Source organism: Thermobia domestica, chromosome 2, assembly GCF_964235325.1.
Source record: "Thermobia domestica chromosome 2, izTheDome1.hap1.1, whole genome shotgun sequence".
NCBI lineage: Eukaryota > Metazoa > Arthropoda > Insecta > Zygentoma > Lepismatidae > Thermobia > Thermobia domestica.
This window is the reverse complement of record NC_137455.1, coordinates 37,033-54,748: the sequence shown is the minus strand read 5'-3', so window position 1 is coordinate 54,748 and position 17,716 is coordinate 37,033. Positions and strand designations below refer to the sequence as shown.

General features: G+C 36.3%; 1 protein-coding gene across 1 annotated transcript in view; it reads right to left on the bottom strand.

Moving 5' to 3' along the window:
• Window positions 1–17,410, bottom strand: part of LOC145669651 (uncharacterized) — a 54,658-nt gene extending 37,248 nt beyond the window's left edge. The window contains exons 1-2 of the mRNA XM_081737905.1: window positions 17,319–17,410; window positions 9,789–10,338 (exon numbers count right to left, since the gene is read on the bottom strand). Coding sequence (XP_081594031.1) covers window positions 9,789–10,264 — 476 coding nt within the window. The 5' untranslated portion in view covers window positions 10,265–10,338; window positions 17,319–17,410. The remainder of the gene's footprint in view (window positions 1–9,788; window positions 10,339–17,318) is intronic.
• Between the last annotated feature and the right edge of the window lie 306 nt (window positions 17,411–17,716).

The window sequence follows — 17,716 nt, the reverse complement described above, 5'->3', positions numbered from 1 at the left end:
GAAAAAATACCTTGATAGCTCAGTTAGACGGTATCAAAGTCCAGTTACAAGATCTCGTGCAACGAACTGCGCTCGCAAATTTCTCACGCACACAAAGGAAGATCTGTGTGTATACAATCTTAATGAGCATTCGCGTTTGGAGCGAAAAATCCCATTCACGCATCCTCTCCATCCTCTGCATATTCGTTGCCTCCTGCTTCTGTCAATGCAGTCAATGTAAATGAGAATGTTGAATCGAATAATAGGAATAAAGTAGACAATAATAAGTGTAATAATGTTAGAAATAGTAAGCGATATTATGTTCCTATTCAATATGAAGCTAATTTGCCTAATGTTCAAGCATATATTGATAATAAGCCGCATTTATTTCTATTGTACTCAGGCAGCACTGTCAGCTTAATTTCTGGCAATACTTCAAGTAATAAGCATAAAATACTCAAAGGAACGACTTTTATTCGTGGCGTCACTGGAAATTCTCAAGAAAGTGATCAAATCGCTTTAGTGAAATTTAAATTAGGAGGACAGTATTTTACGCATTCTTTTCGAGTGTATAAAGATTTTCCGTATAATAGCATAATTGGCAAAGATTTCTTAAAAAATCATCTTGCAATGGTTGATCACAATAAGAATTCTTTTAGTTTTGTTAAATTTGGTGTTCCTCCAAGAGTTGAATTGCCGCCATACGTATCTTTTGATGAAATTTCTAACTATATATCGAAATTATATAAACCTCAAGTTTTAGTAGCTCGCTCTGTTGTTTTACCTCCAAATTCAAGTGTTCAAGTTACATAAAAAAAGTGAATGATCTTGCAGGAACTCGCAATTTATTTGTTCCCAATGAGTTAATAGATACGCAGGCAGAAATTTTTGTGCGTAAATCAGTTGTAGACGAAATTCATCCAGTAATTTCTGTAGTTAATCCTACCAAAAGTAAAAACGTTACTTGAAAAAAAAAGTTGTTTTGGGTTCTGCCGAATATGTTATCAGTGATACCAATTTCAAGAAACAAAATAGCACTAACAATAAGGTTAATCAAGTTAATGCAGTAGATACGAAATCTTTTAATGAAAGTTATGATAAATATCGAGTAAATGTAAACCCTGAATTGTTGCCACATCAACAGCAATTATATGATTTAGTAGAGGAATTTTATTCTAGCTTTTCTCGGAATGAATTTGATTATGGTTTTGCTACAGGATATAAGGATAAAATTGAATTAGTAGACAATATCCCAGTAAATAAACCCCAATTTCCAATACCATTTCATCTACGGGATGAGATCAAAAAACAAGTAGATATTTTATTGAAAAGTAAGATCATAGAGCCTAGTATTAGGCTCATGCAGGATATTTTGACTAATTTGGCAGGACGCAAATATTTGTGTTCTAGCGACGTTTTTGGAGCATTCTTTAATATTCCCCTCACTGAAGAATCAAAACCTATTACAGCTTTTTCGATTCCGGGCATTGGATCGTACCATTTTAATTTTTTGCCTCAGGGAGTCAAGACATCTACTAGTGGTATGAATAGATTAGTGAAACTCAGCCTAGGTCTTCCACAAGGTAAAATATTTGCATATGTTGACGATTATTTCTGGTCTAGTGATTGTTCTGATGAAATTTTGCAGTTAACTCGTATGTTGCTTCAAAGAATAAAAGAAATTGGTTTAAAGCTTTCCCCAGAAAAAAACAAAATTGGGATATTTTTCATTAGATGTTTTGGGTCACACTGTTAGTAAAGATGGTTTGTGTATTTCGAAACGAATAATTAACTCAATTTCCAACTATCAATGTTCCAAAACAAAGAAACAAGTCAAAAGTTTTTTAGGATTGGCTTTGTTTGTTCGTTCATATTTACCTAATTTTAGTCAATTGGCAGAAGCGTTACTTTCTTTGTTGAAAAAAGATGCTCCTTTTCGTTGGAAGGAACCGCAGGAGGCAGCATTCAATAATATCAAACAAGCCATTATTTCAGCGCCTTGTTTAATGAGATACAAGCCTGATTATCCTCTGTATCTCTATTTTGATGCCAGCAAGGTCTCTCGTTCTGGACTAATCAAACAACCTCAAAATTCACCTGACGACAGAAATCTAGTTCCCATTAGTTATTGTAATCGTGCAACGTCTCCTAGTGAGAGAAAATTACACCCATATCAGCTTGAATTACTAGCATTGTTATACTCAATACGTTCATTTAGCTATTTTCTCTTGAGAGTCATTTTTATTTGAAGACAGATTGTCATATTTTACCTTATTTGCAGCAAACAAAGAATGTAAGTAAAATTTCCAGATGTTGAGTGAAATTGAATCGTAAATTTTACTATTTCACACATTAGTGGCTCCAGTAACATAGAGGCAGACGCCATTTTCTAACCCCCCCCCTATAGATTTGGAAGATGAGAAAAAGAATCAAGAAGATCCGAAAATTTTCTTTGCTCAGAACACAAATTGATTTTCAATTTTAGGTGAGCCAAATCTGGCAACAGAACAGCGTAAAGATCCGTTTTATAAAGATATTTTTTCTTGGTTAGAACAGAAAGAAAATAGAAATCCTAAATAGAACGCCAAGCATTATATTTTACTATTAAGGATGGAATTTTGTATAGAAAACAGAAAACTTCTCAAGGTATAAAATTTTTGGTTGCAGTTCCCACTTCTTTGCGTTATGAAGTTTTTAATGCTTGTCATACGTCTGCATTGGGATCATCTCATTCTGGTTATTCTAAAACCTATGACATGTTAGTAAAAACAGTGTATTTTCCCAACCTGAAGAAATATATATATCAGAAGTATAGAGAATGTTCGACTTGTCAAGTATCGAAATCGAAAATTGGTTCTCCGTATGGTGCATTGCTTACTTATCCCTCAGTTCCTCCCTTCTATCGCGTCCACATAGATGTAGCTGGGAATTATATCCCCAATAATATGTTAAATCACAAATATTTGGTAGTTGTAGTAGACTGTTGTACTAGATACCTAATTGCAGATTCGCTTCCTGATGTTACAGCAAGTACTTTTGCTTCATTACTTTATCATAAAGTAATTTTAAAGTTAGGAATTTTTTATGAAATTGTCTTTGACAAAGGCAGTGCATTCACTAGTGGACTATTTAAAGAATTATGTGCTATGATTGGTGCTAACATGCGTTTTGTAAATGTATATAGGCATTATAGTAATGGTGTTTGTGAAATTAGTATTAGGGACATAGAAGAGCGTTTGAAATCACCTTTATGTGACAAAGATTTAGGAGAATGGATTGACTTATTATAACCTATATTTTTTTCGCTTAACGTCACCAAGAATTTATCGCCTCAAATTTCACCATTTATGTCTTTTTGGCAACAAACCTAGGTTACTTTATCAGGCAATATTAAATACCCCGTGTCAATACGAAGACAATACCATTCGTTTACAGCAACTACAAGAGATTAGAGACAGAGCGCAAGAAAATCTTTACAAACGTCATAAAACGGCGACAATATTTTTTGACAAGAGACATACGAAACGTGATTTTAAAGGAGAAAAAGTTTGGATATTGGGCACCACAAGAAAGAAGGGTCACGCCAAAGCATTCAGTGGAAAGTTGATTGGTCCAGGCATAATTGAAGGTGTGGAAAATCGAAGTTTATTTTGTTAAGTATAAAACCGCCCGAGGATCTTACAAGATAGACAGCATAGCAGTCCAGAGATTATAAAAGTTTTATGAGAAGAAAAACTCGGAAGACCAAACGATGAAAAAGAAGATGAGACGCGAAGACCATCAAGGACCACCAACTGAAGAGATTTTCAACCCCAGGAAACAATGTTTAGAAGAAGAAATTTTCATCCCTTCTCTTCATATTAAGGATGATGTGATTGCCGAAAATCTACCAACGTGGGCAACTATAGGGAAGAATTTCACAGAAGAACAATCGAAATTTGCTTGTAATACAGCCATCAATCAGAAGATCAGTATTTATAAAGGTATTATAGTGGATATAAAAGGAGATGCCTTAGTAAATCCGACTAATGAAACCTTAACTCCTTTAGGTGGTGCAGATACAGCCATTCAAGACGCAGCTGGATCTGAATTTTTAGAAGAATGTTTGACCATATCTTAGCTAATTATGATTAGCAGCTAATTATGTAATTATGACATGTGGACCACGGAACTCAGACAAGAAGATTTTACGAGACGCACTAAAATTGCTTTAAAGTGATGTTGGAGAAGGATCTTTCTACAATCGTATTACCTAACATTTCGACTGGAGCATTTACATTTCCGAAGTTAGAAGCTGCCAAAATTGCCTTAGCTACAACAAGAATATTTTTAGAGGAACATCTAGATGACATAGACCTTGTCGTATTTTGTATTTATAATAGAGAGTATTGGGACATTTATCAGCGATTACTCCCCATATATTTTCCCATTGAAGAATCTGTTAGTCCGTCTGTCCGCACGTAACTTGTATGTGGATTGCTTTCCTTGAAGATTGGATTGTGGATAGGAACATCTTGCATATGGATGATGAATTTTCTTTTAGCACTGGCCACGCTCAGAAGTTAATCTTGGTTTTGTATAGTGCATCCAAATCCACCGGTGGAAAACTTCGAAAACTTAGAACACTTTGACACTTGGAATACTTCGAATTTTGGAACATGTTAGTATCTTCAAGAATTGTACCATTTCATTTCATTGGACAACTTATCACTACAGAAGTTTCTTACTTTTATTTTTTGTGAGTATGTGAAGAATGAAGAAAATCAACTACACGCATATGGATAGATATTTGGATGGATATATTAAGAAGATGTAAGAAGATTGAAGTCAAGATTGCAAGAACCATGCTCCATCCTTTTAGAGGTCCTGGATTCGATGCCATGATCGATATCCAACATTCGATGCCCGAAGAGGACAAGATTTAAGAAGAAAGAAGAATTTATGTGTTAGTTAGGGTTGTAGGTTACGTGTGGTGAATAGTTCTGTCGTGCTGATTTTATATAGTTTGATTACAGCCAGTATATGGGGCTATAACCATATCTTGGAATTCTTTTCCAGTCTACGGACGCTTTAAACCTAAATAACTTAAAGCTCATTTTTTTCAAACTGAAGTCAATACCCTTTTTTGTGCAGCCTAACTTTACTATCTTTGGTTAGCTAGATAGTATCACAGTTTTTTTTCTTCTCGCGTATTAGTCATGTTTGATATTGAAGTTATTTTCTGCATTAGAGGAACATATATATATATATATATATATATATATATATATATATATATATATATATATATATATATAGGTCTACATTAGATTATACTACATTCATGAAATATTTATTTATTGATTATGATATTTTTTTATTATACGTATCTAAGTTTTGATGATTTGTATTAGTAATAATTATTAAATTTAGTATTATTCCCACCTTTCTTTTCCCTTCCTTGAGCACTAACGGAACTCCACACTAACACCTCAAAACACGTCACTCATAATAATATTATGCAAGCACTAATGTTTCTTTTTCTTTTTCTTGCTTTCCATCTTCCCAGAGACGCTGTCGTCATATATTCCAAGGTCACCCAGTGAACTATATGAACTGTCTCAGCAATATACACTCAGCAGTTTGCAGTCGAGGATTAATTCAAAACAAACAATATGTTATAAAAAGAAATCTTTTATCTTCAACAAACATTTTTTTGGGATTTTCTTCAATATTTTTTCTACTACGGAAAATTAAAATTTTCGTGTATTTTCAGTTTCGAGGAGGGTGTGTGAAGTAACTGTGTATTGGATATGAAATGACGATGAGATAATTGTATAGACTCTAATTCACTAAATTCTATTATTTTATTAAATTACATTATTAACGAAAGAAACATGAACTGTTGAAAACTCATTGGAAGAAAACTTTGATCAGGATTGTATATTCAAAGACACCCGTTGTAAACACATTTTGTTAGTAAACTCGACTAGCTTCCTTCCGCATACCTTCAAGCATAGCCTGATACTTCCCGATTCTTTGGACGCTTAACTCATCATTTTTCAGCCAAACAAAATCACGACTGACACAACAAGGGGTATTCGCCACGAAGTTGAGGAAGATGCAGGATTATCGGAGACAAGCAGATCCCACCATTGGAAGAGAACCGACTCCGTCTAAAGAATATCATTCTGACGGTTCATCGCCGCAGACACTTGTCAGTTGAGATTAGTGGAATGAAGATGTAAGAGGACATCCTAAAGACGCATTATTGTAGAGACGCGGCACGGAGAGTTCGACGCACCTAGCAGTCCAGCAGGATTGAGTTCCAGTTGTTGGCTGTTACCAGAACATCCAGGTTCCTTCACGACAAACCCTTCATCGTTCCAGATGACCAGGACGACGTCAGCCTTGTTGGAATTATCAGGCTAGTGCTCATTCCTATTTCTTAGTTACATCCTTTCTCTTTCTCACCTGTTTCCCATAACCAGTCATTTTTCAAAATTGGAAACATTTGAATTTTATTTAAATTCAATCATAATTTAGTTGTTAAGTACCGTGTTGTGCATCAGTTCCATCCCCAATTGTTACTTTATTCTATGAGTATTTTTAGAGATTATTCTGCGCTACAACTGATGGCACAGTACCGGCACACTATTTACAAAACTTTTAACGTTAGAATCAATATTGAAGAAGCTAAACAATTGAAAACCCATAATTCTTCAGTAGTAAATATTCAGTAATAAAACCCAGGGTACAGAACAATTTATTTCACTTGTATTACACTAACAATTTTCCACCTCGATACACTAAGACCACAACCTACAATGAACTAATATGACCTACCAGTATTCACAACCACTGTGATATACCGTCGACGTCTTAGCAGCAGTTACTTAAAAAGAGAGTATAAATGTTAACATTTCTTATGTATATTTAACTAGTTGAATGTAATATATCATTGAATTGAATTTTACGTGATGAATGAAAGAAAATACAAACAGCACTAACATTTCGTTGGTAATCAGCGTGTGAATCCCTATGATTAATCACTCAAACGTCCTTTTATTGTACAGTAACTGTAGATCATATCAATTTGATTCAAGCACAGTTAAGTACTGTTTATAGCTAGCCTAAACGAAGAGAGAAAACTGCCTGAAGCGAAGTTCTAATGATGCTTAAACGAGGAAGTTGTTTTCTACGTGAGTCAGACACTGTGGTTGAAAGTCTTCGATATTTTCATTCTTTTTCGTTCTCTTTTTCTTCTTCCACCTTCTTTCAAAAGTCCTCTGTTTTGTTTCCCACAATAGCCATAGATCTCAGGTACTCTTGTTAGCTGTAAGCTTTGCCACGTAAAATGTCTGAACATAATCCACATATATCTTTTGCTAATTTGAGCAACCCAGAACTGACATTTTTCCGTGTTCAATAGAATACAGACAAACATTCCGTTATAAAATTATGCACTAATCTAGTAAACTACGTTATAAATGTTTTCCAAGGAACAGATATTCAAAAGACTTTTTTAAAAAAAGAAAAAATACAACTGAATTTCTTAGTTGAAGATTTTCAATTATTGAGTTAATCAATTTCTTACTGCCAATCATTCAAAGAACTTAATGCTTACTTATTTAATAAATGGACCAAAGCACACATTTTCCTAATAGTGTGTTTGCCTGCCATTTCATTAAACAATTACAAAGCACCGTTTACAATGTTTCTCATTACACGATGATGTAACCAATTACCATTAAATACGAAGCAACAAAAAAACCTATAGTTATAACTTGATGATATTTCGTTACAAGGCAAGCATTGCTGTCTTGGCATAAGTGAAACGAAGTATCAAAGCAATGCATCCATTTGGAAAAATCGAAGCAGCAGAATAGTTAAATAAATGATGACTAACTTTCTTTTCTTTTAATGCTATCGGATCCTATCGATTCTAATAGGATTTTAATCCTCCTAGATTCTCTTTTCTTTAGCAAATTACTTGTCAACATTTAATTATAACATGGTCGTTTTTATCATCCCATGGTTATGCAACCAGGCTAATGGGGACAATGGGAAACACGCGAGAACTCCGAGAAACCCAAACAAACTGTGTTTCTACATCACAAAGTCCAATTGTTGGGGTCTCCGTGCCGGAAGTGATCACTCTCCCAATGATCCACCGTGACCCCCGTAACATGGTCGGTGTTGGAGAGCAGGAAAAAGTATTTTTTTAAGACAAAATATTATTTTGCCGCCAAAATAATAAAAAAGTAACAAGAAAAAACCTTTTATTTATAAGCTTTGCCTGTGTTGCTATGTCATATTAACATATAATTTGACATTTGACTCCACGTTAACATATAATTTCCTGACCCAGGAACTTTTAAATGTGAAGTTAATGAAACCATACATTAAAATGAACTATTTGCAAAAGCTTAATTTCTGGTTGGTCTAGTTATAGTTTGTTGGTTTTACGACATACATCAACATTGGAGTAATCATTTTTTAACTTTAAGGAACCCTTTTACTTATCTATTTGTTAAATAAATAAATAAATAAGTGAAAGGGTTCCGTAACATTAAAAACTAATTTAAAAAACTCGGTAATTACTTCGAGTGAATCGCACTTTCCATTCTTATCTAGTATGGTGTTCTGTATATAAAATGTTACAGTTTCTTAACCCTTTGGAGTTCTAGTACCTATTTTTAGGTACTAAAGTAGTGTCTTTATTATTCGATAAAAAAATAACCAATAAAGCTTTTTACTTCTGTTCGTCTCTGCTTTATCAAGTCTAGAGGTTTTGCCTTTTGTGTCGAGACATTGGAGGTGATGACTTCATAACTTAAAAAAAAAAAAATTTGTTATGCCTATTTTCGTTATTTTTGGTGGGCTATCTTTTGCATCTAGAAAATTGAAATTTTGCACAAATATTCACTGTACCGAGTAGTATTTACCATATTTTTTTCCAGATCTTTGCGGGTATTTTACCCTTTCTTCCGAATTTTATCATCTCAGATACATGATGGAAACATGTGAATGGTACCGCTTGAAGGGCAGTTCTATTCTCAAGAGAATGATGGGCGAACCATGATCCTTGCATAAATAGGGATGACTCAGGAAATTTTTACCTGAGATCAGGTCATTTTGCGGTGATCTTGGACATTGTGGGGATTATTGATAACTACTTTCCCCACCCTTACTAGTCAAGATAAAGTTTGAGATTTTGTAAACACGTTTAGTATATCCCCTCAGTATTTTTCAGGTGATTTTCAGGCCTCTCCGTTATTATAGGGGGTCCAGAGGGGCCTCAAAATTAAAAAAAAATATATTTACAGAACAAAATCCCGATTTCTCTAAAAATTTCCCGTCTCAGAGACATGATAGGGAAATGTAAATAGTACCATTTGAAAGGTTGCTCTATTGTGAAGGAAACGATTTAAGAACCATGATCCTACGATGATGCTGTAGCCATTAGATTGAAAGTTTGTAATTTACCTAAAAAGAAAGCGATAAATAAATTAATACTAAAGTATGAGCTTTTCTATAACGAAGACATTTTGAATGAGCGGAGAAAGTAATAGATAAGCCAGTGAAGCACTATTTTCTATATTAGAAAACATATGTCCCGAATATTGACATTACTCAAAAGCGTATTAGTTTTCCATCTTAACACTCAACGATTATAGCAGTAGGAGGCGGTTTACAACAATTTGCATTTGCCTTTGCATACTTATTTCATTGCCGAACTGTCTTCCTTCTTACACAGTTAAGCAAATGTTCAAAATATATATTTATACACAGCAAACCCGTAGTGAAATAAACGCATTTAAACCTACCTGAGGGCTTGAGCATTGCTACCTGCTTCTCGATCATCATATTCTTGAACATCATCTTCGTGATCGTCCTTGTCTCCGATAGTGGCAGACATGTGAGTGCTTGACCCTTCCGTGTTATGTGTAAAATCCGGGGATCTTGGCTTAATGTTACTGTGAGAATGTTTGGCATTTACAAGTAATTCACTACTTGATAAACGCTTGATTAAACATATTGCTTTCGAAGATAGTTTCCAATCTGATATTGTTTCATCCACATTACTTTCTGAAGCGATATTCTCTCTTTTCGTTGCACTTTCTGGTTCCTTACATTCCAAACTTATTTTAAAAGGATCTTTATGATCATTATTACTAGTACATAGTTTATAAGTACATTCTTCAAATGACTCGTTTTCTGTTTTCATTTCAATCTTAATAGGAACGTTTCCTGTTTTCATTTCAATTTCATTACAAGTAAAGTTGAAATAATGAAAAGCCATTTCGTTACCAGAAAAACTGTCTACGTTGGAGATTTTAAACCTTCAGCATTTAATGTTGAGCAAAACAAACAAATCTGAAAGCAACAAGAAAGATATTATTCGTTTTAACCAAAAAATTGTGTAAGCCGGGAGAAGACAACGTAAGTACCGCTTCAAGTGAAATTGAGTTAGTGAGTGAAATGGTTCGCGATCAGACTAGAGTTGTAAAAGGTACCGTAAGACGGGGTTACTTTGCATAAGATTTAAGGAATTTTAAATAAAATCACACCTAACTTACAAACGTAATGATTTAGACCACTGTGTTTTAAACATATAATAGATAGATATACAGTATAAGGAAACCATTTGTGTAATTGCATTAGTAAACATTCAGTATTAACGTAGTTATTGAAGTATAAACAATCGTGCAAAGTTAGTGTATAGGTGAGGATACTTTGCACAACCTACAAAAACGTACGTTCAGCATAGAAACATAATGTTTCTGTGCAATGTTTTCCCATCAGCATTTATTCATTTCCCTTCGTATACAAACTTGCACGTAGTCTACAAATATTGATACTAGAATGATGGTACAGGTGTCAGTACTTATTATGAATTATCGATATTCGTAAGAAAATTATGTATTTTCTGGTAGCGGCACAGGAACCACATTCTGACAGTTTAGCATATCTCACACGAAATGAAAACTGAGAAACGTAAAAAAAAAAAAAAAAAAAAAAAATCCTGTGAACTCATTTGCTTTGGTTGCTGTTTATGTCCAAGAACATCATCCGAACCGTAACTAGTGGAAAATGTACGGGGGTTGGGGCTTTCAGGCTGAATCATAGCCAAATTGCATTTCTTTTTTAAAAATCTAATTTTAGTCATTCCTATCCGTGTAAACTTTTGTGACGCCCCCCCCCCCCAAAGTTTAAAAGTCTAATGATTTCTGAGCAAAAACGAAGTTTTTCTGAGTGAAGCTCCTCTCGAAGTATTTTTCTGAATCCGCCACTCTTCGTAATTTATTTTCAAACAAGAAATCCATTCCGGCATTTACATAAAATTAGAAGGCAGGAGGTACCAGCAGTAATAATTTCCTATCTAAGGGGTTACTTTGGACCGGTACTGACTTAACTTTCACGGAAATTCTTGTACGTGATATCTTTCAAATTTTGTCGGCCTTCAGAATTACTCCTTTGTACATCTCTACAACAACAAACCCTACGGGTAATTAGAACTGATGTTAACCGCCAACAATATAGCCAAAATACAGTTAGATGTTCTATCTTACGGTGGTAGTTGAAACTTTCTTTTTACAGTTCATGGTTTTCTTTCCCGGTGGGAGGTCATGTAGTTCGGATTCCACTTTAATCCGTAGGTCCACGTCTCATATAGCCTCGCTGCTGTACAGGATGTTAAAATAAAGTAAACTAAGTTCATGGTTTCTCCGACAGACGACTGTGCAACTCTTTTCATATTTTCTGCAAAGTTACCCCTGACGTGAGTCTTACGGTACTGAAACCACTATTTTAAAATATCCGAAATTTTGCTACTATCCAAACCAAAATATCGATATACCACATTACCGAAAATACAGAACCATACCGAAATATCGGTGCTGGTGTATTTTTGCCGCACCACATTTTGGAAGATTAATAGGTGAAATTGAATACTTTCCATAAAAATACGTTCCATTTTTAAGGAACAAATTTTTGTAGGTGACATAATTTAATGTAAAGCATGAACGCAGAAATTGGCAGAAGAACTTACCGTACTTGAAATCTAGTTGCCTTCAGTATCTTCCATTGCACAGTATTATAACAGACTTACATTGTCCCGGAATCCGAACCCGTCAGTAGCATTGTAGGGAAAAAAATGCGAAACGAATACAAGTATTCTTCCGTTAAGTACGTTATTGTGGAGAAACAATTGAGAAACGAAATGAACATTAGCTATATTCAGAATTGAGTTTTCGCGGCGAAGTGGGCAGAAAGTCAGGAACCGGAATGCAAGAATTAACAGATGTTATATTTGAGTATTAATTGAAATTGAAAAACAATGAAGATTTTCCCAATGTTGGAAGAGGGAAAGACATCGGGATTGTTGACGTACCAAATCGTGCTTTTTTTCTAAAGTTGGGAAAGGACAATGAGAGGATAATCCAATTTTGCATGGATGGTGGACTTGTAAAGGATATGTGACAAGTGCAGTGCACAAATTAATTTAGACCTTTTAATCCAGTGTTCTCGGGATTGCTGCCAGAGTGAGTGTTGCTGTGCTGAGCTTTCGTTACCATACAGCGGCAACATCTTCAGAGCTATGTGTTGGAGTGTGCTGGTCGTAAAATTTATATTGTGGTCCCTAAGAATTGCTGTGTTTCTATTGGTTGTATTTGTTGGTCAATGGCGTGCTCTGATTTTGCTAGTGGAAACTGCTCTGATTGGCTAATGTTTCTTTTCGTTCTGAGAAGCTGGATCCAGATGTCAGGTGGATGATAACCTTCGTCTCTGTTGATGGATGGCTTGTATGTACAGATGAATAGAGATTCATGTATTTTCCTGTCCCAGAACTGTTTGCTTTTCTTTAGTACTTCAATTTGGTCCCACATGGCCGTATGATTGTATTGTATGCAGTGTTCGGCTATTGCAGATTTTTCAGGTTTTTTAAGTCTGGTGTGTCGCTGGTGTTCTTTCATTCTGTCTTCAATGTTCCTTCCCGTTTCACGCCATTGGCCAACAAAAACAACCAATAGAAACACAGCGATTTTTAAGGACCACAATATAAATTGTGCGACCAGCACACTCCAACACATAGCTCTGAAGATGTTGCCGCTGGATGGTAACGAAAGCTCAGCACAGCAACACTCACTCTGGCAGGAATCCCGAGAACATTGGATTAATAGTAGACGCCAGCAAAGCTTCAAGATCATATTGACAAACCTCTACGGGGAGGATATTTACAGGAAGATAAACAGACTCCAGACACTCCGCCGAACAAAAGGGACGTTGTTATCTCGATTGGCCTTCCTAGTACGATGCAGAGACCAAAGTATCATTCCAGATTTCGCCAAGGTAACCAGTCACATCAAGTCACAGAAGGCACAACGGGTCCTTATCAGGGCCAGCCACACTCTAGTCAGGGAACAGATATACGAACTTCACAGAAGACTAGACCACCAAGACAGGGAAATGAAGCATCTACTTCTGTATTTACCAACAGTGCTCTACACCCGAGACTGGGAATGGGTAGATTCCATCAGGTATGCATATGGTAGCAGGCAGCATGAAGTACACACAGTTCATCTCAAGAAGAAATTCGAAGAGCTTAACCGAAGACAAAACCCTGAACCATCTCATCCGAGCAGAGAAAAAGAAGTGGTGAATCTCTCCAGCAAAAGACTAAGTGAAGCAGCTACAAGTCTTCTATGCAAAGGCCTGAAATTCGCTCCAACACCAAAACACATTCCCATCACGGAAACTGTAAGCGGTATTGAACATGCAATAAAACACTTACACCAAGAAGCAGCAGACCACATACGCACACAAGCCGTTACGGTCCTTATGAGGGCCAAGCAGCAGAGGCTGAAGTACAACCTATCCAGAGAAGAAAGGAAAGCCCACAATGACCTACGAGCAGGTGAAAGCATCATAATATTACCAGCAGACAAGGGGAATGCGACCGTCATTCTCAACAGGGAAGACTACCACTCCAAATTGACATGCGTACTGGAAGATCCAGCATTTAGAAAAATTGACAGAGATCCAACCAAGGCCATCAAAAAGAAAACCTCCAGATTAATACAAAGTTCCAGTCTGAATGAAGAAGAAAAGAAGAGGCTTAAACCTTCCGGTTCAATACCATCAAGGATTTATGGCCTTCCGCACATACACAAGAAAGAAGTTCCATTACGACCCATACTTAACACCATACGAGGCCCCACGTACAATCTGGCCAAAAAATTAACAGGACTACTACAGTCACTAACAGGAGAATGTACACACCATATCAAAAACTCCAGCCATTTCGTATAACTACTACACAGCATCAAGACAAACGCAGATGACATACTCGTCAGCTTTGATGTGGTTTCTCTCTTTACGAAGATTCTATTAAACTCCATCGAAAAGAAAACCTCCTGATTCTAGACAGAAGATTCTATTAAACTCCTGGAATCGCACTTCAGCAAGGATATAGTACATCTCTTCAGACATACCCTAACGTCTACCTACTTCAGTTACCAAGACAATTTCTTTGAACAAAGCGATGGTGTGGCAATGGGCTCTCCTCTCTCTCCAGTAATAGCGAACTTCTATATGGAGTATTTTGAACACAAAGCGCTAGAAACAGCAACATACAAACCTACAGTATTCTACAGAAATGTAGACGACACATTCGTCATATAGCCCCATGGCAGACAGAAACTCGACGAATTCCTGCAGCATCTGAATTCTATACAACGCAACATCCAGTTCACTTTGGAAACAGAAACAGAAGGAAGACTCCCGTTCCTGGACGTACTCGTATACAAGAAACCAGATGGAAGTCTAGGCCATTCAATCTACAGGAAACCCACGCACACTGATCTCTACCTCGATGCGACCAGTTTTCATCATCCTGCACAGAAGATGGGGGTGTTAAATACTCTAATATACAGAGCATACCAAATAGCAGATGCAGATAATATAAGCATAGAATTATCTCTCTTCAAATTCAACGGACATTCGTCAAAACAGTTCAAGACAGTCATGAGAAAATACAGTAACAGAAATTGCACTACAAAAGAGGACAATACGGCAGACAAGGAAAATATTGCAGTTATTCCATACATGGGAAAAACCTCCAACCAACTAGCAAGACTACTGAAGAAATTCAACATCAAGACGGTACACTGCCCCCCACCGAAGATCAAGACTTTATTACCAACTGCAAAAGACTCATTGGGATTAAAGACACCAGGCATCTATAGGATCACTAGTGAATGTAACGCCACTTACATAGGTGAAACGGGTAGGAACATTGAAGACAGAATGAAAGAACACCAGCGACACACCAGACTTAAACAACCTGAAAAATCTGCAATAGCCGAACACTGCATACAATACAATCATACGGCCATGTGGGACCAAATTGAAGTACTAAAGAAAAGCAAACAGTTCTGGGACAGGAAAATACATGAATCTCTATTCATCCGTACATACAAGCCATCCATCAACAGAGACGAAGGTTATCATCTACCTGACATCTGGATCCAGCTTCTCAGAACGAAAAGAACCATCAGCCAATCAGAGAGCAGTTTCCACCAGCAAAATCAGAGCACGCCATTGGCCAACAAAAACAACCAATAGAAACACAGCGATCCTTCAAGACCACAATATAAATTTTACGACCAGCACACTCCAACACATAGCTCTGAAGATCTTGCCGCTGTATGGTAACGAAAGCTCAGCACAGCAACACTCACTCTGGCAGCAATCCCGAGAACATTGGATTAATAGTAGACGCCAGCAAAGCTTCAAGATCATATAATTTAGACCTTGTTAGAGAGCAATTAGTGACCGTATGCAGTGATTGTGTTTTAAGAGAAGAAGGGAAGTACGTAACAGAAGGTGTGTGCACAAACGATGTTATCGGAGATTATCTGTGCGGCAGAAATCTTGGTTTACTGGAAGTCATTTAACTATTACAGTAATCATACGAAGTACTGAAGGAAAGTTATGTACTAAGGATTGAAGAGTAGTACAATATATCAAAAAGAACACTAGTAGACAGGAAGGATTTTTTGTTTGTTTGTTTGTTTGTTTGTTTAAGAGGTAATGGAGGAGTACATTAGAGAGAACAGCGGAAAAGTGGGAGGAGTTGGAAGAGCAGACGAAAGGCAGTGGGTGTTTGGAGGTATAGAGAGGGAGACAAGCATATGTTCTTTAGTTCCGGTTTCAGGCCGAAAAGAGGGACTCTGCTGAACTTGACACAGCAGTGGATAAAGCAATAGACTACAGCAGTAAAAGACTGTTGCGCAGGTTACAAAAATCTCTCCACAACAACTTACACACATCTTAGAGTGAATCACAGTATTAATTTCATAAATGCAGAAACAGGCTCACATACAAATACAACTGAGAGTACTTGGAGAACAGTGAAACAAAGTCTTCCGAAGTACAATAGGTAGAAGAATGTTTTCCTATATTTAGCCCATGTTATGTTCAAACATGAGGCCGTAGCCCAAAAGTTCCTGAAAATCGTCCGAGGCAGGGAATGGTAGGAAAGTGTTGAAATCAGCTATTACAGCCAGTTAGACTAAGTAAGGTAAGTGCATAATTGTTATGACGGTCACGTAGATAATGAGTGTGCTCTTTGTGTAAATACTCGATTTTGTCTATGCCCATCATCGCTGACGTGTCTGCTGCCTTCTGGCGCAACACCGCGTGGCCCTACAAACTTCTCCCTGCCCTGCCTCGGTTAGATGGCATTCATGCTTTTTAGTGGGTAAGTAGCACAAGTTGGTTTGTGCTTTTGAACAATCATTTCTATACAGCACCCTTGAATTAAGATAAAGGTAAATGAGGTATTGTCAAATCCCGTTGTGAAAATGATGATGATGATGATGTTGGTAATGATGAAGAAGGAAATTTGTGAAATTTTTTTTATTTTTCAACAATTATTTACTGCGGTCCCTATGAAATCCATCTATGCCGAGTGAGATATTTTCATTCCGCCTATCACAAATCTATTACTGGTCAGTAAGAAGGAAATTGCTGAAAGAAACTTTTCAGCAATTATTTCAGGTGGCCCCCTTGAACTGTATCTATACTAGGGCAGATATTTTTATATCGCTCATTGCAAATCTTTTAGGGGACCAAAAGAAAAAAAAGTAGCGAAAGAATTATATTTTTTCATGAAGTCTTTCTAGTGGTTCGCCAAAACTACACCTGCACGGAAATACTGTAATATCAATTATGCTGTAATTTCTTATTATTAGACAAGTCCTATGTACTGGTCTCTGACCAATAATGTACGACATGGGTGAATAAAAGAATGAATGAATGAACTGTTATATTTTTTCTTCTACTTTACTTACGGGTATATCACCTTTCTTGTATAGTATTGTTTTCTTATACATTACACTTTATCGATGCACTGATTTTTTTTTTCTTCTCTTTTCTTTTAAACAGTGTTGCCAGATGCCTAGAATTGAATTTCCCACATCAATTATGAAAATTTCCCACATCTGCCTGATTTTTCCCACAATATTTCTTTTATCAATTTTATAACTCTCAATTACCCATTTAACATGGGTTTCTACAAAACTCTCTTCACTAACAGAAAGAAAAGATTACAGACTAAATATTAGCAGTTAATACGAGGATGGTTTGCATTAACTAATTAAACCACTGTTCTGCGCAAATCGAAGTTTAAAACTCTCATGTGCCGATAAATCTGGATTTGCAACAAACAGCGGCTTCATTGGTTGATGCA